Here is a 27,148-nt window from a genome sequence, read left to right as displayed (position 1 = left end):
AGTACGTTGTACTATTAAACTGTGCAGCCGGTCCACTGCGTGAGTGGAGAAGAATACAATACTCGGCTGATACTGTCGGCACCCGTTGGCAGATGCCACCCTGAACAAGAAGAACAAACTGAACAATTCACCCTGGATAACTATACAACCTGTATAAGATGCTTAAGCGTGTTTCAATAATGATAATGAAATTTAGCTTGTGTACGGTGACTGCTAAAAGGTTGAGTAATTTGGGAGCATACCTAGATATTTAAAACATCAGCTGATTGAGTTCTGAATTGGTATGCCAATTAATCAGAAAAATATTTCGACCAAGAGAGAGTGAGAGAGAAAAAAAAAACAACAACAACAACACCCAAACACATTTTATTAACTTATTGTCGTTATCGTAAAGGGTATATATCAACAATAACAACAAAGTATTAATTGCAGTCAGTTTTAGTCAATATTGAAAATATTTCTTGCATAGGTTATGGCATAGACGTGGATTTAGTTGCGATGGATCATAACCCCGTGCAGGCTCTAAACGCAATAAAATGCCGAAAATCATAACAACATATTTATCACATATTTATCACATGGATTATGATACAAACATAGATTTGGTTACAAACATAGATTTGGTTACAACGAACCCTTACCCCGTGCAGGCTCTAGATTACAATAAAGTGACCTGACAACCATCATGCCTGCCGGGTACAGATCTCAAACAGCTACAATCTAAAGGCGCCCACGCCCGAGGAATCCATTTGGAGAGAACAGGGGAGAGAACCAGCAATGGGCTTGAAAACAAGGAATGTCTACGAATAAACCGTATATATCATTCATTCTTATACAGATTTCTCCTCTCCCACAGCTGCAAAGCAATAGATCTCCTCATCCCTATGCCGAAACAAGATCCACACGCTGGGACCGCCAACCATTATATTATATGGGGCAAGTAACAGTTGCAAAGCGCAAGGCACACATCGAATTCGAACAAGAGACAGGTTAACATAATCATTGTACTGTAATACACTGTATATACGGCCGGTCCACTGCGTGAGTGGAGAAGAGTATAACATTCGGCTGATACTGTATGCAGTTCAGATGGCACCCGTTTGTAGATGCCATCCTGAACAAAAAAACAAAAAACAAAAAACAAAAACAAAAAAAAAGGAACAGACTGTACAATTCACCCTGGGTAACCATACACTACCTGCATCAAATGCTTAAGCGTGTTGCATTAATAATAATGAAATGTAACTTGCATACGTTTACTACTAAATAAAGTTGAGTAATTTGGGAGCACACCTCTCATTAAAAAAAAAAAAAAAAAAAAAAAAATCAGTTGTTGGAGTTCTGATTGAGAATGCTAATTAATCAGAAAAATATATCGACCAAGAGAGAGAGAGAGAGAAAAATCCCAAAACTCATTTTTTATTTATTATTATTACATCATGAAGGTATTTATCAACAACAACAACAAAACATTAATTGCAGGTAGGTTTAGTAAATATTTAGAATCATAACAACTCGCATGTATTGTGATGTGAACGTGGATTTGGTTGCATGGACCATAACCCCTTGCAGACTCAAATCACAATAAAATACCGAAAATCATAACAGCGTATTTATCACATAAATTATATATAATATAAACATATTTTGATTACAAAGAACTATTACCCTTGTGGGCTCTTGATTACAAAAAGTGACCTGACAATCATCATGCCTGCCGGGTACAGATCTCAAACAGCTACAGTCTAGGGGAGCCCATGCCCGAGGAATCAATTTGGAGAGAACCAGCAATGGGCTTGAACACAAGGAATATCTATAAATAAACCATTTTTGTCATTCAATATTTTACGGATTTCTCTTCTCCCATATCTGCAGCGCAAACGATCACCCCGATCACCCCGATCATCACATGTGCCAACGCAATTTATATTGTTCTAAGGGTACATGCTTATCAAAAGTAGCTCAGATCGTAGGGGAGATGCAGTCATATTACAGAAATTAGACACACAAAAAAAAAAACAAGAATGTGGCAGAGTAGAGTTTGAGAGAAAAGGAAGACGCGGTACCTAGCCTTGGTTGAAGCAGAACTTCAGACTCCTCTGAAAAATACAAGGTATGTGATTTTAAACTAAACCTTCAGTGATTTATTAGAAAAAAAGAACATAAAAAAGAATACTGCTTATCATAGTACATACAATTTAGATAAGCAATCTACACACTACAAACACATTAAACATAATACACACACACTTATTATATCTATATGTGTATTTTTACTCTTGATGATATATATATATATATATATATATATATATATATATATACATATATAATTATATACAGAAAAAAAGCAAGATTATAATAAGAAATCTTAAGAAAAAGAAAATATAGGTCATACTTGGTGAAAAGAAGAATAGATGAAATTACAAAGGAATAATATGTGAAAATTTTTAGAGGTCATATGAGTATAAAGAAATTCATGTATTTCATGCATGTAGACTTCATAAATTCATAAAGTTACCAAACTGAACAGGCTAACCCTGCAGTATGAAACGAATCAAACAAATCAATAACTAACTAGAAAAGCACTCTGAGAGCGCAGACCTCCGCCAAGCATGCAGCCCATTTCCACCCGCACTGATCTTGTTTGAGATCAGTGATTTCCACCCATACGTACAATGTACTGCATTGTGTGCTGAAAGCTGCCTGATTTCCCAATATAGAAGCCTTTGTTACGTCATAAACCTTCAGCTGCACAGCGCGCCTCGCCCTGGCAGAAACTAGAGCACGCGCTTTAGTGCGCGCATGCAAACCTCAAATACGCGCAACCTGAACTCCCTAGTTCATTGACCCTACCTGCCAAAATATCAAAAATCCTTCATAAATTCCCCAAAAATTCTAGGATCACTACCGAAAGTTAATCATTTGTTACTTGTGTCATTCTCAACCTTTCCTGCAAGTTTCATCACAATCCGTTCACTACTTTTTGAGTTATTTTGCACACGGACAAACGAATTATAAGGTAAATAGCACCAGTCTGCAAGAAGAATCTTCAGTATTGAAGGAGGCAGACTTAATCAGAAGAAGAAGAAGACGAACGAACCAACTAACAAACAAACCAACGGTAACGAAAACATAACCTCCCCCCTTGGCGGAGGTAACTAGTTAAAAACTCTCCACCCCACCCTCACCCTCACCACTTTTCTCCATCATATCCGTATGTACATGGTCTGAGCCTTTTCCTTTTGTTTTTTTCTCTCTTTTTTTTTTTTTTTTTCCATCATACAAATTAATACGGACATACTAACATAACACACATGGTGTGGCCGTGGTACCGTGGACTAGACTCGACTCGGCTGCTGACTGGGAGTTGAAAACATACGAGCTGAACACGCTGAATATCAAGAGTCTCGGAAGCGATGGACCTGTTACCTAAAAGTGCGGCAGAGTTTAGTTCTGCGCAATACTGGGATACTTTCTTCAAAAAACGGGGCAGTAAGGCGTTCGAGTGGTACGTTTTGACTGAAAAGTAAACAACATGCTAGGAATCAGTAGCATATTTTTGCCGTTCTCATAGTGGAAAACTCTTCAGTCCCATTCGTGCTATTTAATGTTAGTCCACAATTTCGTATTTCCTCCGGGTTGCATATCATGTGCGTGTCTAGCAGTTATTCTAGATCTATTTAATTTACAATGTCGTGGTACGTGGTGCCACCCGCTAACCAAACTAGTGTAGTTTTCACGCCACACGAATGTTTTCGCCAGATAAAGAAGAGATGAACACTGCCTTAAGCACGACAAGACTAGATTCATGCACTCTTGTCTCTAGACTAGATCTAACGTTAGGTCTCTTCTAGTCACTAGTATGGTTGGGTGTCCATAATATCGGACACCTAACGTTTTTCTATCAATAGAAACGTGAAAAATCTCACAATTTGCCTGAAATTTTACTCACGTGTGGAGAAAATACTCCGGATTCACAAGCGCGCACTGAAAATGCGATCTGAGGTACGCGCTCTAGATGGCGGCTTCGAACGCGTGGGGTGTCATTTTTTCCGCACTCAGTTGCCCGGCTCATATCGACCGACCACCCCGCCCTCTATTGACAATACGTATAAAGCGTACTTAAACGCGTTTTTTCGACAAGCTGCTGTTTTTTTCTAGTCGTAATTTTTTCCCCAATAATATTTGAATATATTTTGAATCCTTCGATATTACTTTTGAAGGACTGTTTGATGAATTTGACTTGATTTTCATTAGGAAACTTTTCATCGTAATTGAAATAAATTAGATGAGTCGGTTTGTTTTTTCACGGTATTCATTTCTCGTTTCTGCATCAACTCGTACGGTCGTAGCGCAAGCGGGCGACAAAATGTTTATGTCATGTGTATGTGTAACGTACTGTGCACGATCGTACAAGCGGCGGTGACAATTTTGCGGTCAAAATCGTCAAATTTATTACGGAAGGATACGCCTCTACATCTAACAACGAGTCAGCAAAGGTAGGCCTAGTTATATGTAGTTACACGATAAACCTTATTCGATTTTGCTAAATTTCGATAATTTAGAGGGAATACTTAGTTGTTTTCGCCACATTTTACTCGGTAGCGTAGCCCAGTGAAGAATCGAACACCGTTGCGCGTAGTCCCATGCGTACATTTTCTTTCTGTACGCGCAATGCCATTATAATGCGCGGCCGGTCGTTATGGACCCGGTCGGTGGGTTGGACCCCTACCATACTAGTAGTATTAGTATGGTTGGGTGTTCATAATACCGGACACCTAACGTTTTGCTATCAATAGAAACGTGAAAAATCTCACAATTTGCCTGAAATTTTACTCACGTGTGGAGAAAATACTCCGGATTCACAAGCGCGCACTGAAAATGCGATCTGAGGTACGCGCTCTTAGATGGCGGCTTCGAACGCGTGGGGTGTCATTTTTTCCGCACTCAGTTGCCCTGCTCATTTCAACCGACCACCCTGACAATACGTATAAAGGGCACTTAAATGCATTTTTTCGACAGGCCGCTGTTTTTTTCTAGCCGTCATTTTTTCCCCAATAATATTTGAATATATTTTGAATCCTTCGATATGACTTTTGAAAGACTGTTTGATGAATTTGAATTGATTTTCAGTAGGAAACTTTTCATCGTAATTGAAATAAATTAGATGAGTCGGTTTGTTTTTTCACATTCATTTCTCGTTTCTGCATCAACTCGTACGGTCGTAGCGGGCGACAAAATGTTTATGTCATGTGTATGTGTAACGTGTGTGCACGATCGTACTAGCGGCGGTGACAATTTTGCGGTCAAAATCGTCAAATTCATTACGGAAGGATACTCTACATCTAACAACAAGTCAGCAAAGGTAGGCCTAGTTATATGTAGTTACACGATAAACCTTATTCGATTTTGCCAAATTTCGGTAATTTAGAGGGAATACTTGGTTGTTTTCGCCACATTTTACTCGGTAGCGTAGCCCAGTGAAGAATCGAACACCGTTGCGCGTAGTCCCATGCGTACATTTTCTTTCTGTACGCGCAATGCCATTATAATGCGCGGTCGGTCGTTATGGACCCGGTCGGTGGGTTGAACACCTACCATACGTAGTATGTAGAATCTAGTAAAGACTAGATTCGATTCTAGTCTAGAGGGCTAGTCTAGTAAATTTAGTACAGGGACCACAGCCATACAGGGTAAATGCTCGGCCTCTGACTAGAACTATGGTGTGGACTTGTTGAAAAAACAAACAAACAGGCAAAACAAAAAAAAACCAACAGAAACAAGACATCGTTCAAATTGAAAACATCTGTACTAAATGTGACCCTGCACCTCAAAACAAACAAAAAGTCGCCAGACATGAATTTTTAGTTCAGACCATAAATGAAAGAGCAGACTTTAAGCTTTAAAATTATGTATAACTCAAATCAAATGGACTCTCCTAACCTATCTAAATATTGGAAAGAAAGCACAAACTCAGGAAAAGTGTGAACTGAGAAAAGAGGCTCTGAAGTACAGTGTCTATTCAAGCGCTTAATCTTTACCAAACCGCGCTGGCTGTGCGATGAATGGGACAAAAAACAGGAAGTAAACCACCAGAGTAACAACAATGAAGGGATTATCAGATTAAACTGAAATTAACCATGCCTCATTAGCACATTCTGTCCATAATTAACGCCACCTTTCAGAGCAGTATACTATCCTTTTAAAAGTTATAAGAGTTAGAAGTGAAGAGTGTGGACAAGGTTTTTCAGAAATGAAAGAGGGATTCTAAAGACACACCTAATCACATTATTCTACCAAAAATGTTCGAGATAAACTGCTAAAAAACACACTTTCCTGCCCGTTTTATGATACCAAATTTTAGCATACCGGTAATGTAAAAGAAGACCTGCTCTTTCAGAAAATATGAAAAAGTCAAGTTCGGCTAGGTTGACCCATTTCACTTATTTTCAGTCCTCACGCAAATTCAGTGTGTGCGACTTTATGTTTGTTTTGAGGTGCACGGTCACAAATGTTACTACCGTACTAATACTATAGTATAGTACTAGTCTAGGTAGGGTTCGAGTACAATACAATGTAACTCAACCGATCCTCTTTCTGTAGACTAGTAGATCTACATGTAGTAGTTGTGCCATATGGGTAAACTCGGGCCCCCAGCACGCGCAGTACAACTACTTGTACTGCGCGCGCTAGGGGCCGACTTTACCCGCTAGGCCGAGTTTACCCATAACTACGGTATAGAGTAAGATATTCAGACTCCTCTCTCTGTCAACTTGAAGGTATGGTGATTATACGCAACTCTGCGGGATTCTCCACACATACGTACGCCCCAGTGACCGAGTGCTTGTCATTGGCTGCGGGAATTCCAGACTCGGCGAGGAACTCTATGATGCCGGCTTCCATCAGCTTGTCAGCATTGACATCATAGATGGCGTCATCAAGCAGATGGCGAGACGGAATGGCAAGAAGAGACCAGAGATGCAGTTTGAGAAGATGGATGTAACACAGGTCAACTACCACTACCAGCTCTTAATTTTTATGATATTTTTGGACATATATGACCCACTACAACAAAATGATCCGAAAGTCGGGGGAGGACAATTTTCTGAAAATGGTGTGACGTTATTCCCTTACTCTTCTACTTTAATTTCATATAATATCACAACTCATAAAGTACTCAGTTTCATGGAGATATCTTTCTTTCTTTGGCTTTCCCAAGATTCTGAACGAAGGCTGAGCCTCTATATTCAGATCCCGGTTTGGTCCTTGAGATGAGCTGGGTTGTAGCTAGGTGGAGTGGCGTCAAACTTATATCTTATGGGTTCATTGTCCCAAAATTGAATCCAAACCAACTTCAAAACTGAAGACACTGGGTGCATCTATTAGATATCTTGGTAAACTATACCATGATATATAGATATCTTGGTAAACTACATGTATATCAATAATTTTGTTAGTGCTTGTTAAGTGGTTGGGGAAATCAGAGTTTCGAGAAAATGCTTTCAAAATTTTCCGATGCTATCATGATCAAGGGGAGGCGAGATAGTTTTCATCACTTGACAATGGAAGGCATGCTCCTATATAGACCTCCGCGATGTTCATTCAAGCTTAGCCCCCTAGCGATGTACGCATTACCAATCAGTAATCAGGATGCCACGCACTGACCAATAAGATCACTCCCTCATTGCTAGGGGCGGAGTCTAGCAGCAGCGCTAAATCCAAATCTTCCAACACATTTCTGTTGAAAGTTGGAAAATCATGGCCCAGAAAAACGCTAATTTCTTGCCTTTTCTTTGATCATTTAACTTCGAAATTTTCGGCAGATGATAGACAAAACATTAGACTACAAAATTATGCCAAAAACAAAAATCTGATTGTTTTGACCAGTTTTGATAATGTGACTTCAAACTCGATTTTCTCGGCTTGCCGTCAGCGACTTTAAGGTCCTTTTGTCGTAACGGGTCACATATCTTCCTTTACAAAGTAGTTCTCACCATATCAGTAGCATTAGAGTGTAGAGTATTGCTATGGTAACTGTTCTTTATTGACAATTACAATGATTGCAAATGTCTATGAAACAGCCTCCTGACTTCATAATCATGCATGTCATGAATTTCATTTTTTTTTTTCCAAAATGAAACAAGCTCCTTGGATGAAACAAAACAATATTATCATATCATCATTGTGGCAACAAGACCTCGTGTTTACTAAATGTCAAATGTTCAGGAGAGCAAAAAAAAAAAATAATGGCAGCCAAAGCACTATATCAAATGGGAGAGCCTCTCCTTTGGTAACTTCATTTTTGGGGTACCGGTAAAACAACTAGGATTTGGACAGGGCATCACTTAACAGATATGAGCATTAATCCAATAAAGTCATTTTCACCAATAATTTCAGATACCAGGTCTTGTGGCCCTAGCGATGATATGTATGTGTACACATGACCTCACTTTACTCTGAAATTTCTTTTTCATTTATTTGGTACTCAGATGACGTATGAGGATGCATCCTACTCAGTTGTGCTTGACAAGGGAACTCTAGATGGGCTCATGACAGACGACGGTCCAGAAACCGTGGCCCGCATTGACAAGATGTTTGGGGAGGTTGCGAGGGTGCTGAAGCTTGGTGGTCGCTACGTGTGCATCACCCTTGCCCAGAACCACGTCTTGAGCAAGCTTCTGCAGTATTTTCCAAGCGAGTGAGTCTGCTTTGTCTAAGACAGGTCAGTCTTTATGTACATGTACAATGTGTACTTGAACAGAGAACCATGCACTGAACAAGTAAAAAACTACACACCAAGGCTCTGTTGCATAAACATTGAGATCAAATGTGAGTCAGAAAATCAGCCAGAATGCCTGACTTATGTATGTTTGTTTTGTGGTGAATGTTTGATTGCATCTTTGTATGCCACAGGGCCAGAACTTTGAAAGTGCATGTACACAAGGTAAGATTTACTTGTCATAGTCATTCTCTACAGTATTTTTGTACAGATTCAAGGAGCAATTTGTGAAAACAACGTGTCAGCTTCAGGTTTGTTTGTTTTTTTGTGTGTGTGTGTGTGTTTTTTTTTCCAATGTACATTCTGTTCTAATGACTCTTGATATGAAAATCAATAGAACATAAGAAGAATTAGATTCGCAGTTGCCCATGAACATGATGATATACTAAAAAGGTATATAAAGCAACACAAACAATTAAATGCTCATCAAGAGGGCTAGAGTAAATTGCTGTCTGGTTATCAAAATGGGATGAATTAATCAAATTACAAGTACTTGAAAAAAGAATTGAAAAGAGACCAGTTGCAACATATGTTGTTGAGGCATATTCTCAAATATACTTTGTTTGAAATTACAAGAATTCAAAATTGAAGACCTTGTCATAAGACTCGAGGCCACATGAAAATGTGACAGATTCTGACACTAATTAGAAAAAAAAAAAAAAAAGATAAAGCAGAACTAGCCAGGGTCCAAGTCAATGTCAAACTGTCATTTTGAGTGTCATTCAAAAGCTCAATAGATATATTTTATGGAAGCTATTAAATGTGGTGCATAGGTGTCATATACTGACATACAGTTGTACTTCCTAAAACAGATTTGGTACAAAATTTGGTGAAGGTCAGTGGTGGGATCATAGTTTAAGCTGAGACCTACATTGTATGAAGTGTAAGTTCAGGTATCGTGGATATAAGCACTTTTGGTGAGATAATGAGACACCTCTTATGAAATATGAAAGAGCATGTAAGTTCAAGAGGGATTCAACATTTATTTGGTGAACATTGTTTTGAATGGCTGAGATATCCAAAACAGTGCAATCTTAGTAAAATGTGGGACCCCACCTTTTATTAGGATCCCTTTGTTTAACTTCATTTTTGGACATCTCAGCCATTCAAAAAAAAAGATTTTCAACAATAAACTTTTAATTCCTCGTAGAATGGTATGCTCCGTATTATTTTGTAAGTGGTTTCTTTGTATCTCACCAAAAGTTGGAAGTCCAATCCTCATCTCCACCAATACTATACTATCCCTTTAACCGTCGTGACTAACAGAATGCTGTTATTTGGGGTCATAATGACAGCACAAATGTTTTCCACTTCTTTGCTGACTTCGCGACAGAGGCTGGATGCTGAGGATTCAGAAAGTCGACCAAAGTCAGAGGGAAGATGATTCTGATCAGGGCTCACCGTTGCCAGTCTTCGTTGTCATCTGTACCAAACTGAAGAAGATGGGTGCAGTTCACACACCGGTATTAAAATAACTCATTCTCTTCTCTGTGTTTCACTCAGCCATTACCAACAATTGACTAATTGTAATAGCTGTGTTTTTTTTAAAGGAGTCTTGTACAGCAAAAGCCTTTGCCCACAGATATTGAAAGCAGTCTCATGAATTTTACATTAGTTCTTCCTAAAGGCATGCAATGAAGCAGTCATTCTATTGCTACATAGCCCACAAAATATGACCCTTTTTGGGGAAATCCCCCTCTCCCTCTCCTTCTCCCCCACCCACGTCCTCTCCCAACAGATCCTTGAAGTGAGCATGTCAGAAGGGAGAACTCCCAGCCGAGTGACGTCAAAGGACGAAGTGCGTCAGATGGTCAAAGATTTTCAGGATTATGCCATAGTGCAGGATAGATTGCACAAAGAGTGAGTGCTCAGGAGCCCTCATCAATTCTTGTTCTCTTTCTTCTATCTCTATCTCTCTAGCAAGCAACCCTAGCTTCCTACTTCTTCCAAAGAAATAGATAATGATGTCAAAATACCACACATGGCAATGTTTATTTACTTCACTTTATTGGTATTCATAGAGTTTGGGGACAAATTCCTGTGAGTTTCTTTGTAAACCATTCCAATTTCACTCCATGTACCTTTGCATTTGTATAAGACCATAATCATCTTATATCCTTGTATTTTGCTTGTTTATCTGTTATCACTTGTATTGTCTTGCAAATGTGAAATAAATAATAGTAGTAGTAGTAGTAGCAGTAGTAGTAATATTAATAATAATAATAAGAGCAATAATAATATGTTGTAATAACAATAATAGTAAGTAATAAGTAATGTTGATTCCAATTAAGTAAATACCACAATATCAGAAAATATTTAAATTATGTAGCACCTCAACACAAGTACACTGTATATCTGGCTTTGACTGGCACAATAGTAACTTGCTCAAAATGTGAAAGAAATAGAAGTATCCAGCACGAGTAGTGGCCATGACATGTGTAGTGAGCTTAGATTTGTGGAAAAGAGAGCTCTAGACAGTAGATAGAGTGACAGAGTTTCATCAATGCATGCAACTAGAAAAGCACTTGGAAGGTGCAGACCTCCGCCAAGCCAGCAACTCATTTCCACAAAACACGCATGCTATTCCCAATATGAAAGCCTTTTGTTTACGTCATCAGCAGAGCACACACTTTAGTGCGCATACATGTATATAAACCTCTAGAGCTCCCAAGTTCATTGACCTTATACGCCAAAAGATTAAAAAGTCCTTCAAAAATCCATAAACATCCCTGGATTACTACCAAAATTTAATCATCAGTTCTTTGAGTCATTATCAACTTTTCCTGCAAGTTTCATTCAAATCTGTTAACAATTTTTTGAGTTTGTATTTTGCAAGCAGACAAACCAATGCTGATGATCACTTTAATGACCTCCTGCCTTGGTGGAGGTAATACAGTGTTACAACAAAATTTTAAACAAAAAATTGAATAGTGTGTATGACATGAAATGGGCAATTATTGTGGAGCGTGTGATACTGGTCGAGACATATTCAGCTGAATTGGTACTACATATTGAACTCTTTGAACTTATTTGAACTCTTGATTATTCATTCATGAGTCATGTTAGACCTGAGCCCTGTTTTATGAAGAGTTATAATTGATTATAGTTGATTTCTATCATAGGTCAACAGCAGCCTGTGTGTGAAGGAAAATTATAATCAATTATATCTTGTGATAAAATGGGGCCCGGAAGTGTATGACAAGTCTTTTCCAGTGTCTGGCCCCCACTTTAATCTCCGCTGTAATGGGCATAATTTTTCCTGTAATCCAACGCATACAGATCCCTGTGTGGTCAGCCGATGTCCATGGATCTCTGGGCACCAGACAGCAAGTATCCTCGTTACACCATGCACATTGTTGACAGGCCCAAGGGGAAAACGTTGGAGAAGAAATTTGCCGTCTTCATTGTCCCACAAGGAAGGTGAGTTGGTAACAAGGGTCTTTATTCTTCTTCTTCATCATCATCTTCTACACTATTTTCACTATTGCCACTACTACTTCTACTCCTCCTTTTCTTTCCCTTCTTCCTCTTCTACTCTTCTGTTTTTTTATTTACTGTAAAATTCTGTTTATACGGCGCTCCCCAACTTTGGGACTTGGACTTGTCCAAAGAAAAAGAAGAAAATGATTAGCAATAGTGATGACAATTTACTGGCTTAAGAGACAACTTGCCTGAGCAGATGATTCCTTCTTTCGATTTCCCTCTCCCTGGCCCCTCTCATCTCGTACTTGGCTCACTCGGATCTTCACCCTGGCCCCGATCCCATGAATGATTGGGGGGGGGGGGGAGGAAGGGGGAAACACTGCAGCAAGCAACAAACCACTGGCTAGCAGCCAGGCATGTCGTGTGAGGTGAAGGAAAAATGTTCACCATGAAGAATTAGAAGAACAACCATAGCCGATAGAGGGAAACTTGACATCCTAGCATTCAAGCCAGGCCAGGCTGGCGGCAAGATTGTGTGTAAATTACATTGATGGGGGCCCTGGGTGTCTTTTTTTTTTTCTTCTTTTTCTATTTCTTTTTCCTTTTCTGTTCCCTTTCACTCCTTCCTCCTTCCCCTTCCTTTATTTCTCCATTTTCCTTTTTGTTTTCTTCTCCTTCATCTGTTTTTATTATTTAGACTTTTATTGCTGCACTTGCTTCTCCTTTTTTTCTCCCTTTCATCTCCCCATCCATCTTTTCCATTTGCTAATGCCTCTGCCATGCAGTGTGGCTGGAGGCATTATGTTTTTAGGTTGTCTGTACATGTGTCAGTCCTTCCATCCATCCATAGTCAGCTTTGTGTATGGCATAATTTAAGAACCGTTTGAGGTACTGGTATGGAGATCAAAGTTGGCATTAGTATGTTTGTGTGGAGAAGCGGTTCCTATCAACTTGTGAGGGCGCTCATGCTCAAGATTAAAGGTCGTAGACCAATGTCAAATTTTTGTATTCTACTATTTCCCCCCATATCTCTGCAATGCCTGAATGTACTGAGTATTTTCATGAAACTTAGTGCATACAATAAATTACCAGATAAAGCTTCTCGAGTGACGTTTTTGGACCATGGGGTCAAAGGTACGAAATCAGGTGAAAATTCTGAAATTTCACTCTTTTTTTCCATTATCTCAGAAATGGCTCGAGGTACATGTGTACAGTGTATATTATCTTCATGAAACTTTAATAGTGAATGCACGGATATACATGTATTGTCTATTAAACAAAGATTCTCTTTGGAGGTTTTTGGTCATGAGGTCAAAGATCAGGGGTCAAAAGAGAGGTCAACAAGCTTATTAAAAGTAACACTGTTTAATGCTGAAATTACAATATTTTCTCCACACTTTGGAAATGAACATATCCACTTGATCAAACTTGGTATGTTGTACATGTGTTGGTGCACAATGATTCTAAAGGGAAAGATTTAGTCCAAGAAGTCAAAGGTTAAGTGAAAATGCAAAAATGTCACTGTTTTTCATATTTTGAAAGTAGCTCAAATTAATGTCATGAAAATTAGTGTTTGAGAAAGTTGTGGGCCATGGGGTCAAAGGTCAAGGACCGAATGTCTGCCCAATCATGTCAAACTGTCATCTCACATTGTCATGATGTACTGAATACAAATCTATCTAGGAGAATAGTGCAATGTAGCAGAGGCATACCCAGACCTCCTAACCATCCTGAATTTAGAGGAAAGAATCTGAATTTTGACCATATTTAGCTGTTGTTTCAGTAGGAGTCTCCAATTTGTCTTGATAATGTTGCAACACGCTCTATGGGAACTGCTCTTTCTTTCCTACTTTTGAGCCAAGTTATCCCTGTTTTTCAGTCAGAAAGGTTGGATATGTAGATCTGCATACGTACCACATGACCTTAATAGTTTTCTCCAGCTTCTTCAAATCTTGTTTTTCTTCTTCTGCTCCTTCTTCTTCTCCCTCCTCTTCGACTTCTTTCACTGTGTCTCATCTTCATCTACTCAATGTCATCTTCTCTTCTTTTTCTTGTCCTCCGTCTACTCCTTACTTCTTGATCATCTTCATGTCTTTTAATTTTCACTGTCGTGTTCTTTTACTGGATTATACAACATTGTATGTCCTCACTGTGCTGAAACATTGGTGTGCTCACAGTGTGAATGCACCCAAAGAGAATTGTAAATATAAATAGCAAAGAAAGAATATGACTTCACCCAGGATAGAGGTCAGGACTGAATAAAGTCTGAAGTATACAGCGTATCAAAGTTCTTTGCTTGATATCATTAATGGGTGTGTTTTTTTTTTGGGGGGGGGGGCGGTGGGGTTGGGGTAGGAGAGGGGGGTTTCTTGAAGGGGGAATAACACCATGTGCATATCAATAAATGTGTGTGTTACATTCTGTGTACATGAGGAAGTATGAAGTACAAGTATACCTAATACAAGCACACCAGCCTCATTCACGTCCAACCTGTCCTTCCCCTTTGAACTATCAGGGGGTGTGTCATCACGTTGATAAGAGTGTCTAAGGGTGTTTCTGCTCAGGTATTTGTGCAGTGCCTTGTTATGGGTTCCATGATAGCCTGGCATGTCTTGGTAGTTTTTACTGACTTGGGTGTCATATAGTGGTGTCACTGCCAAAAGAAGGACTTAAAGTGTCCCGTGCTCATTCTGTTTGAGGTACTAGTACAGACTGTATGTCCATCACATTCTGCATTATGTTGTTTTTGCTGCATTCATGTGAGTGCTGTTTGCGTATAAAAGTCATATATCTTTGGTTGATAGATGTAACAGAGTAATAGTGCAGTTGTCTTGAATAAGTCATATTTTTCACAGGTCATGGTTATCACACTTTTTTTTTTACACCATGGTTCACCATGTTCCATGGTAAGATAGGCTGTAGAACATAGCCAGTGATAAATGTGTACAGTAAAACATGATATATTTGCAGCATGACATTTTCGCAAACTGGAGCCGACAGCCTTTTTTCTCGGCATGAAATTTTTGTGAATTGCCACTGGCATTCAATGCATGTATATTGTAGACAAAAACTTTCACATGTATGCATTTTAATTTCATGAATCTTGATGCTCGCGAAATTCGCAAAATTAAAATGCATGTGAACATTCCTTGTTTTACAGTAATTAGGTCATAAAAGTGATGATTCATGAACTCTGTGTAACAGGCAAGCACCTACAAGTGTGTACTTGGTCAGTGTCAAGCTCAACCTGTACAACATGTAGTAAAAGATGAGCTGATATTGCTGTACTTCCCACAGACACCTGCTTGAGTATGCTTGTGACTAGTCTTCAGTGGATTAATATGTTTGGTGCTTGACATTGGTATGTGGTACACAGGGTAAAATCCACTGTACTGTTTGTAAAAACAATGTGAGTTTCATGTTCAAGCAGAGTGATTGTATTCAAACGCTAGGCCTGTTCTTTAAATTCAGCGACATGTAAAGTACAGAACAGCTCACTAGGGGTATTAACAATGGCATAACATGTACAATTTGTGCATTTTCACATTTACAGCATGCATCTGTAAAGTATGATTATAAGCACGATCACATAATTTCATGCAGAGAACCATGTTATCATGAAGATCTAAAAACCATGATTTTTATTTTGTTGTATCAGGGCAGCCTTTCATGAAACTTTGCAGTCGCTGACAACTGTTGTAAGCTAATGAAACCCTCCCATCTGATTGGCTAAGAACAAATTTTTCAGTGAAAATTACCGACAAAACACTTGATGAAATGCCTCCCAGGTCTTGCACAATATGAGGGTATGAAAATAAAGAAATACATTGTATTTATCCAAAGACTTGGGACTGGCAAAGTCCCCATGTTATAAGAAGGTTTTGATATGGGTATCCGACCTTGTCGAATAATAATGTGTGTCCACTTCGGTATCATACAGAAAGTTATACATGTACATGGCTTCTTATCTATCACTGGGCGAGAATGCAAGAAGTAGTGAGGTATTAGCTGCATGATGTTTACTTTTGAGATGGCCCTTTCCCCCCTCCCCCACAAGAAATCAAAACAAGTCTGAGCAAAATCAATATGGACAAATATTAACAACTGCACATAAAGAGCGTCACCTGGGGCAGTTGACAAAAATTGTGCCGCCCAGTTACAGAGCTGTGTGTTTTCTGCGTACAGTATTATTATGATGTCAAATCGTAGGGAGACACAGTGTAATTCTACCAGCATACCCTTTCAGACATCCTGGATATGCACTGAAGGATACTCGGGTATAGCACGTTAAGGTGATCTACTGGCATATGGTTGCATCTCTCTATGTTCCGTTTTTCTGTCACTGTTTGTGCAGCTTAACCCGTTGAGGGACTGATTTTGCTACAACGGCATTTCCCATGTAGACACTTGCCCGAGTATACTTGGGACTTGTCCTCAATGGGTTAAAGAAGCCATGTTTGTGCAGCTTCAACTTGGCAAAATTATTTCAGGTCAAGAGGAGAAGATAAGCTGACGTGTCGTTTCAGTGGCAGGCTTGATTTTGTTTCTTGTTGCATGTACACCTATGTAGCCTAACTGTTTTAGGACAAGGATTTCTGCTGTCAGAGATGTCCATCAACTTTCCTAGCATGTCTCTTTCATAGTATTTTAAGAAATGTATGTACTGTAAACATCCATATTTTTGTGCAATTAATTTTTCTCACTGAGATATATCCATACTCTGCGAAACCCAAAACAAATTACACTGAACAAGGATGATGACTTAGGAGCCTCACATATTTCAGAAATGGAGCAATGTAATTCCATTTCAATACCACATGCTTTGCAACAAGTTCACCTGTGTAGAATTTATACATGCGTTATTCTTTTGTTCTGCTTTCTCAATCCCCTACTTAAAGGGATCATATAGTTTTAGTTGAGCCCTAATTTCAGGTTTCTAACATTTTTTTGGTGAGATAATGAGAAACCTCTTATGAAATATGAAAGAGCATGTAATTCTATGAGGAATTCAACGTTTATTTGATGAAAATTGGTTTTGAAATGGCCGAGATATCCAAAAAAGAGCGATTCTGATAATGTGTGGGACCCACACTTTGTTGCAATCGCTTTGTTTTACTTTGTTTTTGGATGTTTCAGTCATTCCAAACCCGATTTTTATCAAATAAACTTTGAGTTCCTCTTAAAGTGGTACATGCTCTGTACTATATCATAAATGTTTTCTTGGTATCTCGCAAAAAGTTAAAAGCCCAATTCTCATCTCCACCTATACTGTACCATCCCTTTAAGCATTCTTATAGTGAAGCTGCTATATCATCATTCTTTTTCATTATAATTTTTTTTTTAGATTTTGAAAATGTTCTTATTCCTCGTCCCAATCACTTTGAATTCTGAAACTTTGTACCCAATATAATTAATTTATAGTTGTTCACATGTAAAAGTCTGAAAATCATCCGGAGGTCTCCTCTGAAGATATCTGGTTTGCATAATGAGAGCAGATTAATCAAGCTACAGGACCAGTGAACATGAAGAAAACTACAGAAAAAAAAAAAGATATTCCAGTTATGGTGACTGCACTTTCTCCATTTGTGCCCCCCCCCCCCCTTTTTTGGAGCAACCTCCCTACTCATATTCAGTCCTCCACCTCCACTGACATTCTAAAAGAAACTCAAAACCCATTTATTTCTAGAACAGAACTGATGATTACGATGTATTATTTAGTTGATTTATTTGTATTTGAAGCTGATTTATATATTTGTTTGATTTGACAATTATAAAGCGCTTCGAAACATGTTGTATCAAGTGCTATATAAATATTTCATATTATTATTATTATACTCCTACAATACAACTTTGCCTTGAGATCATAAATATACATGTAAAATTATACTAGATTATATAACAAGCAAAAACTTTGCTCGCTTTTATATTCACGCTAGTTTCTTGTCACATGAAATTCACACACACACACACACACACAAAATATCCACACCATGAAAATTTCCACTGTCACAGTAAGAGTATTATGTGTTAAAGCAAAAACTAAAGAAGAGCCCATTGTGAAAATCTGCCAGGATTTCTATGCCTTCCTCCATTGTCCTGACAGAGAGACTGAATTTCTGTTTGTGAGCGACAAGGGGCGGGGACAGCTGGCCGAGCAGGCGGGGTTTCAGCGTCTGGTTGTCGTGACGCTGCACCGCGGACACACCTACCAATCTATCGACACCATCAAGGCAGAGCTGTCATCCAAGGTCATGGAGTTGGCGCCTGGCGGGATGTCAAAAAAACTCAGGTGAACACTCCGATAGAGGGCGCACTTTGGCAAACCTATTCAGAAGTAGAGGTTTAGTCATTTATGCAGTTTCCAATCAACATCACTATGACGGAAATAGCAATAGGCTGCCTTGACTGGGGAAAGAAGACAGGGAAAAAATAGAGAAGAAAAAATATGTTCAACATGGGACCTTTTGTAGCTAATAGTCATTTATTAATGTCTATGTACGTAATAGCTATAATTGAAATGGCTAAGGGCTGCATTAAATGAAGAAAAAAAAAAAGGACACTATGTCAAATATGGGACCTGTTGTAGGCAATAAACACTTATTAATACCTAGATGTAAAGGGCTGAGAGATGACCACCCAAGAATTGTAACAAAGCGGCCCATGGACCTTTCCTCTTTTCACTTGAAAGATTTTCTTTAGATGCAGACAGCATTGCCAGGGCACCTTTTCCAGGGAGCTCTCTCTTTCTCTCTCTCTGTCTGTGTGTCTCTCTCTTTCCTTATTGTAATACATATAATTTTGTAATTGAAACTTTGAGTGCACTTCTTGTTTTGAATTTTACAATTTACCACTGCTATGTTTTCATCCTTATTTAAGCAGCTTTTTCCATTTTTGTTCCGTCACCTATTTACAGTGAGCGATACATTCTGACTTCTGCAAGTGGGTAAACTATAAGGTACCAATTACCCTGCAGCTCATTAAAGGCATTGTTTACCTTTTGCAGATAAAACAAAAACCTGGTTTTACTGCTTCAAATTGCATGTAGTTCTAAAATGTCAGCTAGGAATAGAAACAATCAGTGTAAAAACATTAATCAGTATAGTATTGTTAAATATACAAATTGTGAAAAATAGTTATAATGAAATTGTTTCTAGACTATACTGTCTACAATTATAGTTTGGGGAGAGATATAGTGATATCTTCATATATTTTAGGCTTAAAGTATTGCAAATTTGTATATGGTAGGATGTTTGGTGATACAACTGACCTACACTACATGTATGCATCAAATGTGATGAATCAAACGTTTTTTAGATCACTGCTCCCAATGGTTATAAAGTACCTTTAAGAGGCAGTAGTTGCATTTGCCAGTTGCATACACTTAAATGCATTTTTCATTTTGGCCCAGATCAAAATTAGGTGCACTTAACATTTTTTAGAATCATCTGAGTGCGTACATTTTCAGGTTCCCTTTCTGTCCATTGGTAATGATGTCGGCCATCGGGAGGTGAAATACCAGTCAGCTGGGTCCCTCAATGACGAGATCATTGTGGAAGATGTGAAAGGGGAAGACGGAGACCTCTACAGACAACTTGTCTTTTCTTCCAATCTGAATCTGGTTCAGTCACAGGCCAAGCTAGTCACTGGTGAGTAAAGTCTGTAAATGTGGAAATTTTCACACGTTTGCGCAACGAGAGACTAGAGTGAAAATTGTAGCATTCGTAATGTTTTTTGCCAGTTTTATGTTGCGCTAATTGATAATGTGTTGATTCCACAAAATTAAAACACACCAACTTCATCTTTTTGTACCTAGCCAAACACGAAAATATCCTCTTTTAGAGTAAGCTACAGTCCCCCCTTACACTGAGCCAGCTCTTGCCCCCCCCCCCCTTTTCTTTAACCCTTTCTTCTCTTTATCTTCTTATAAATGTAAGCTTGTTGTTAATCCTTTCAGTACCAGAGACTTGGACAGTGTGTACATTGCCATGAAGTTTTCTTTACCAGTCAACACTCGGAGCACACATAGGGGTAGATTCGGATTCAAGGAAAACTTGTCTGACCTGGTAGAATAATTTGATCTGATTTACCCAGGGCAGCCTCTTCCATTGCCAGGAAATTGTATACTTTGAAATTGCCAGGAAAATGTATACTCGATACCTCCAGTTCGAAGTCAAGAGTCTTATCCAATATACCACGGTACCCCTACTCAAACAGAGATGAAAACAACACTTTTCATGCATGCAGTCAGTTATATCTGTTTGCAAATTCATCATGATAGTTAGTTCACTGTACTATTCATTGTTTAACCGTGGAAGCCTGGTCCAGAATATACTGGATGATAATAATGATAATGTTGATGATGGTGATGATGATGATGATGATGATGATGATGATGATGATGATGATGATAATGATGTTGATTTTGATGATGTTGATGATGATGATGATGGTGATGATGATGTTGATGTTGATTATAATAACTTTGGCAGGTATCTATGAGAAATTTGTCGTATAGCAAAGACACAAATCAATAGGGAGAAGAATACAGGGCCAATTGCACAAACTCTAATTTTTCCTTTTCTTGCTTCCTGAAGAGAAATTGTTTGTCTTGCCACAGAAATAACTTAATGGGCATTATTACAAAATTTTATATGGTAGGATGTTTTATGATGCAACTGACCTACACATTATGCATCAAATGTGATATCACGATCATTTTTTGAATCACTGTTCCCAATGAATGATAAACAATACCTTTAACTTGGTATTTCTGGCCCCAAAACTCACCTCTCCGAGTTTACAGGCACTGCGCATACGCACATCTCCTTCGGTGAGAAGACAGGAAATGTGTCAGGCGACGTGAGGAATACACTGCAGTGCGATGAGTGGTATTTTGTGGCACAATTCACACTCAAAGCTCGCATGTGTTTGAATTACCACCCTGAATACGACAGAATGAGAATTTCACAATGTATTTTGCGATGTATTTTGCAGTGTATTTGCATTCACAGTACGAAAACCGTGCGAAATAGTATGCAAATATTCAATGTCTATGAGTGCGATGGTTCCAAAAATTACACGAGCATGCAAGTTTAACCATTCTATTCAACAACGCAAATGGGCCCTATTATTATTCTGCTGTGAGTGACACCCACTCTCATTCCTCTGTACAGAGAAGGTGAGGTCTGCCAGTGGCAAGAAGCGGGGAAAGACGAAGACGCGTGTCGACCACTGGCACCTGTCCATGGCCTTCCATCGCCTCATGGTGGCGGGCTTCGCCCTCATCCCGGACTGCGTGGAGCTGCTTCGCAGTGGGGCCAAGGCCGTCCTGGTGGGCCTGGGGGGAGGGGCTCTACCTATGTTCCTCTACAAACACTTTCCGCAGGTGAGTTTCGTTGAAGGACAGATGTGGTCGTGGGGTGCACAGTATTACCCTATGACAATCAGTAAAACTCTTCTTTCTATTCACTGTCAGTAACTTCAGTCTTAAAAGGAAATTTCCATTCCTGACTCACAATGGCCTCAACTTTCATGTGTCTCCTCCAGTATTCTCTGATGTTTTCATGTACAATCAAACCTGCCTTAGCGGCCACCTGTCTGTAGCGGTCACCTGTGTATACCGGCCACTGAAAAATCCCCCCCCCCCCCCGAGAGAAAAGCCCTGTTAAAGACCCTGTGTATAGTGGCTACCTGTCTATAGCGGCCACAGACCCGATGGAGCCATGGCCGAGCCAGTAATTCAGCATGTTTTTCTGCTTTGTAGTTGTGCCAGTCTTCTTGGGCAACGTCCAGTGATCGCCACCGCTGCATTTATCACTCATTCAGTCATAATACTTACTGTACATATGCTACTGTGCAACAATTTCACTGAAACATTGGCATTGTTCAATGCATGAAACACACGTGTGCATACATACGTACACACATACATGTACTGTGTACATGTAAGTACTCAAAGATGTCATGATACATGTACATGTAGGCAATGCACACAAAGTTGGATAACCCGTCTATAGCGGGGGCGGCCTTTTTTTTCATCTCCCTTGGGTGGCCACTATAGACAGGTTTGACTGTATTTTCATTGTTTACATCAGTGGATGTCGGACATGCAGCCTGTTTGTCAGATTACCAGAGATGATCACGTGTCCATCAAAATGTGCATGTTAGACATGTGCTTGAGTGTAATCCTGTTGCAAAGGAATACTTATAACAAAATAGAAGCCATTCCCTTCAATTGATTGCACTTTAAGTAATATAGTATATGAAATACTTTTTTTGCTTGGAAAAAGAAATGAAACAGATACAATGAGAAATGACAAAAATTAATGAATACGGAGGGATTTAAATTAAGATATAAAAAGCCTGTATAAGTGATTGCCAGTTACCAATTACAATCAAATACTGAACCAATTCAAACTTTCAAATTGTGACCCGCTACAACAAAAAGATCCTAAAGTCGCGCACAGTTGAAGCCGTGAAAATCGAGTTTGAAGTCAGAGCATTAAAATTGGTCAAAACTTACGATTTTCTGATTTTGATATATTGTTGGAGTCTAACATGTCTTCTATCATCTGTCGAAATTTTGAAGCAAAATGATCAAAGGAAAGACCAAAAAATTGCGTTTTTCTGAGCCATGTTTTTTAGCGTTTCAACGAAGCAGAAACTGGTTCGAAAATTTGGATTGAGCGCCACAGATAGGTTCCGCCCCTAACAACGACCAGAGTGATCTCATTGATCAGTTTGCTGTTTGCTGCTAACCGAAGCGTGAAGCTCGCACACTGCCCAGTCGACTGGTGCGTGCGGGCGGGGTGCGCTATGCTCAGCCGCTTCTCACATCCTGGTCACTGATTGGTTGGTGAGGAGACCGCCGACGCTGATGTGCTTGAATGAACTCTTCGGGGGTTGCTAGGGCTTACCTTCTATTGTCCAGAGGTGAAAACTGACTTGCGTGTCCATTGACCGCGATTGCGTCGAAAGGAAGACTTTTAGGGCGCTTTTCTCGAAACAGTGATTTTCCAGACGTCTCGACATGCTCTCTTTTAAACATCGATATCTCCGCAGCCGATTATTTTTATAAAATGTGTTATATATCAATCTAAAGCAGAAAGATTAGGGGATTATATCGTGCAATTTTCAAATAATCGACCTCGCCCGACTTTAGGATCATTTTGTTGTAGCGGGTCACATATACTGAACCAATTCAAACTTTCAAATTACTAACTTAGATGAATTTTTAGATAATGCTCAATATGCACAAATCTGATGAAAGCTTGTAAAGAAAGAAATTCAATAAAATATTGTTAGGGAATTGTTTTCATGGTGTGTGGGTTTTTTTTTTTTCTCTCTCTCTCTCTCTGTTGACTTTTTTTGGTTCCACAGCTGGAGTTGGATGTGGTGGAGCTTGATCCAGCCTTGAAGGACATCGCAAAATCCTGGTTTGGACTGGTTGAGGACGAGAGACTACGTGTTCACATTCAGGACGGTTTGGAGTTCATCAAGAACCAAGCAGAGAAAGGTTTGTGTGCAAAGGCTGCTTTCACTGAGAAAGGTCTATGTGTACAAATGTATGTCTCTCTTCAGTGATAATGCCATGGTCCCACATATACGAGAATTTGATGTGTGGAGCTCGTGTTCACTGGTAAGGCTGATGCACAAGTGTCATCCTACCCACTTCTTGCTTTTTCTTCCAACCCTAAATCCATCTTTATGTCTGTTTGTTCGGACATTTCTATCTTTTGCCCTATTATCCTCCTTCTTTCTCACTTTACCCTCCTTTCTTTGGTACTCCCCCCCCCCCCCCCCATTTTCACTTCTATCTTTTCCTGTTGCTCTGTTTCTTTTTTGTCTTTCATTTTGTCTTTCTTTCCCTTTCTTTGTTGTACATTGTATCTGCTGTTTCTTTTTTTCTTCTTTTTTATGTCTCTGCCCCCCCCCCCACACACACACACACACGAGGAATTATTGTAATGCATTTTCTGTCATCTACCTTCTGTCTCTTTTGTTCTAACTCAAACACTGCAAATAAATTAGTGAGCTGTCTTTCTTAACATATTATTGCTAATGAGACTGGTTCTCATTTCTTTCCCCCAATAGATTCTCCCCCTGTGTACAATGTGGTGATGTTCGATGTGGACAGTAAGGACACCACTCAGGGTATCAGCTGCCCTCCACGAGCTTTCCTGGAATCCTCTGTGCTGGAGCAGGTGAAGAGGATCTTACACCCCAAGCAAGGTAGATCTGAGAAACATGCAGCACTTTATTACCTCCACCAAGGGAGGAGGTCATGTTTTAATTACCGTTGGTTTGTAAGTAGTTAGTTTGTCTGTGTGCAAAATAACTCAAAAAGTTGAACTCTGATTTGGATGAAACATGCAGGGAAGGTTAAGAATGACACAAGGAAAAGATGATTAAATTTTGGTAGTGATCAAAAAATTTTTATGGATTTTTTTAAAGGATTTTCGATATTTTGGCAGGTAGGGTCAATGAAGTTGAGAGTTCAAGCTTCGCATTTTGGAGGTCTTCATGCGCGCACTAAAGTACGTTCGCTAGCTTCTGCTAGGGCGAGGCACACCACGCAGCTAAGGGTTTATGATGTAACAAAGCTTCCATATTGGGAAATCGGGCGATTTTCAGCATGCATACATGTATGTGTGGTTGGATATCACTGATCTTTATGAAAGAGCAAGATCATCAGCGGAAAGTAGCTGCTTGGCGGAGGTCTGCGCTCTCAGAGTGCTTCTCTAGTTTATACTGCGTAGTAAAGAGATGAAACTTAAGCAGTTACTTTCATAATGCAATTTTGGTGTACATTACATCTGGCTTTTATGTAATTATTAAAGAAATTGGCTGGCAGTTATGATACAAGATTTGTTGTGAATGGAATGGTTGGAAAGGATCCCTATATTAACTGGCTAGGGTAGCAAAGATTTAGTTGTGATGACACCACAATCCAACCTGAAGTTCATGATGGCACAATTGGGATTTTGGGTTGAAATAATCTCTTTCTCATTGACAGGTATTTTTTGGAAACTTCGAAGGAAAAAAAAAATGCTTGCCAATACCAGGGAAATTGGGGTTACAGTTTTATTTTTGTGTGCAGTTTAAAATCAAAAGGCCAAAATAAGTTACTTTTCTAATAAAAGTCATATATTTTCAACTTTTCCCTCTTTTCAAGGCATATTCATCCTCAACTTTGCTTGCCGTGATGATGAACTCAAGGAGACGCTGCTCTCTGACATCCGAACCCACTTTCCCACCGTTCAAACAAGTCCCATGGAGGACGACGTCAACGAAATCGTGTATGGCTTGCTGGACACCTCCGCCGTCAACACCCCGGAGATGCGCAAGAGGCAGGCGGAAAGCGCTCAAGCTCTCCAGGAGTACGCAAAGTCTGTGTCGCCCCAGTGGGACCCATCCTTTGACCTCTGTGAAATCATGGACAACTTGAAGATTGCTGAGGACGATAGGTGATAGATGACATCATGAGGGGAGTGATAAAAAGACATTAGTACTTATATCTTTAGGTCGTTTCTCTAGAAGCAGGTCACATGACCGTTTACAGAGAGTGCTGAGCTTAGCTTTCCATATTGGTGCTACTAACAAAGGCAAATTTTCATGAATATCACGTGTCTCATTTTTTGAGTCATTTAATGAAAGTACTCTCTGAGATATCAAACTCAGTGATCAGTAAGCCCCTATAGCATTTCTTTTGCTGACTGGCATACATGTTACAGTGCTTTGTTCACAGATTGGCACAAATGTCTTGAAACTAATCGTCAACTGAGAAGCACTCTGAGAGCACAGACCTCTGCCAAGCAGCTCATTTCCACCACTGCTCTTGTTCTCCAAATAAGTTTAGTGATTTCCACCCACTGTGTGCATGCTGAAAATTGCCCGATTTCCCAGTATAGAAGCCTATTGTTATAAGTCATCAATTTCCAGCTGTACCGCAGAGCCTCGCCAGCCTTGTAGAAACTAGAGCATGCACTTTTATAATAGTGCGTGTATGAAAACCTTCAAAATGCGCAGCTTGAACTCCCAAGTTTGTTGACCCAACCTGCCAAAATATTAAAAAAGGCTTCATAAAATCCATAAATATTTTCAGATCACTACCAAAGTTTGTTCATCTGTTCTTGTGTCATTCTCTACATTTTCTTTTTGAGTTATTTTTGCACACAGACAAACAAACAAACCTGTGGTAACTAGAAAAGCACTCTGAGAGTGCAGACCTCCGCCAAGCAGCTACTTTCCACCAATGATCTTCCTCTTCCGTAGTGATCAGTGATTTCCACCCATACGTATGCAAGCTGAAAAATACACGTAGCCCGATTTCCCAATATAGAAGCCTTTGTTACGTCATAAACCCTCAGCTGAGCTGCGCACCTCGCCATAGCAGAAACTAGAGCACGCACTTTAGTGCACGTATGAAAATCTCAAAAATGCGCAGCTTGAACACCCAAGTTTATTGACCCTACCTGCCAAAATATCGAAAATCCTTCAAAAAATCCACCCAAATTTCTGGATCATTACCAAAATTTTATAATCTTTTAAAATCTTTAAAATTTTATAATCCTTGCAAGTTTCATCCAAATCCGAGCACAACTTTTTGAGTTATTTTGCACACAGGCAAACTTACTAACAAACCAACGGTAATGAAAACATCTATACCTCCTCCCTTGGCGGAGGTAATGAAAACATAACTTCCTCCCTTGGCTGAAGTAATAGATAGAGATTGCTGGATCCCCCTAATCTTTACTGTGTCACCATGGTCTCTCTGTTGGACCAAGGCACATTGCTATGCCTGAGTGAACTCGTTGCTGTACAACTGGGTCAGGTGTCAGTGGATCACTAAATGCTGGTGACAAAGCTTGGCAAGTTAAAGGTCCTGTTAACCTTTGGGAACAGTGATTTTAAAAAAAAAAAAAGATGTTCAAGATACTAGTA

At 39.4% G+C, this 27,148-nt stretch overlaps 1 protein-coding gene across 1 annotated transcript; it reads left to right on the top strand.

The window, feature by feature from the left end:
* Positions 1–3,411: 3,411 nt before the first annotated feature.
* Positions 3,412–26,275, top strand: LOC140240863 (eEF1A lysine and N-terminal methyltransferase-like). Its single transcript, XM_072320637.1, has 12 exons — positions 3,412–3,511; positions 6,783–7,011; positions 8,493–8,701; positions 10,116–10,245; positions 10,521–10,642; positions 12,062–12,202; positions 18,309–18,490; positions 19,666–19,851; positions 21,379–21,590; positions 23,585–23,720; positions 24,299–24,436; positions 25,380–26,275. Exons 1-12 carry the CDS (start codon positions 3,420–3,422, stop codon positions 25,673–25,675), a joined length of 2,073 nt encoding a protein of 690 aa, XP_072176738.1. The 5' UTR covers positions 3,412–3,419; the 3' UTR covers positions 25,676–26,275.
* Positions 26,276–27,148: the final 873 nt, after the last annotated feature.

This window comes from Diadema setosum, chromosome 17 (assembly GCF_964275005.1).
Source record: "Diadema setosum chromosome 17, eeDiaSeto1, whole genome shotgun sequence".
In the NCBI taxonomy this organism is placed as follows: Eukaryota; Metazoa; Echinodermata; class Echinoidea; order Diadematoida; family Diadematidae; genus Diadema; species Diadema setosum.
This window is presented reverse-complemented; position numbering and strand designations above follow the sequence as displayed.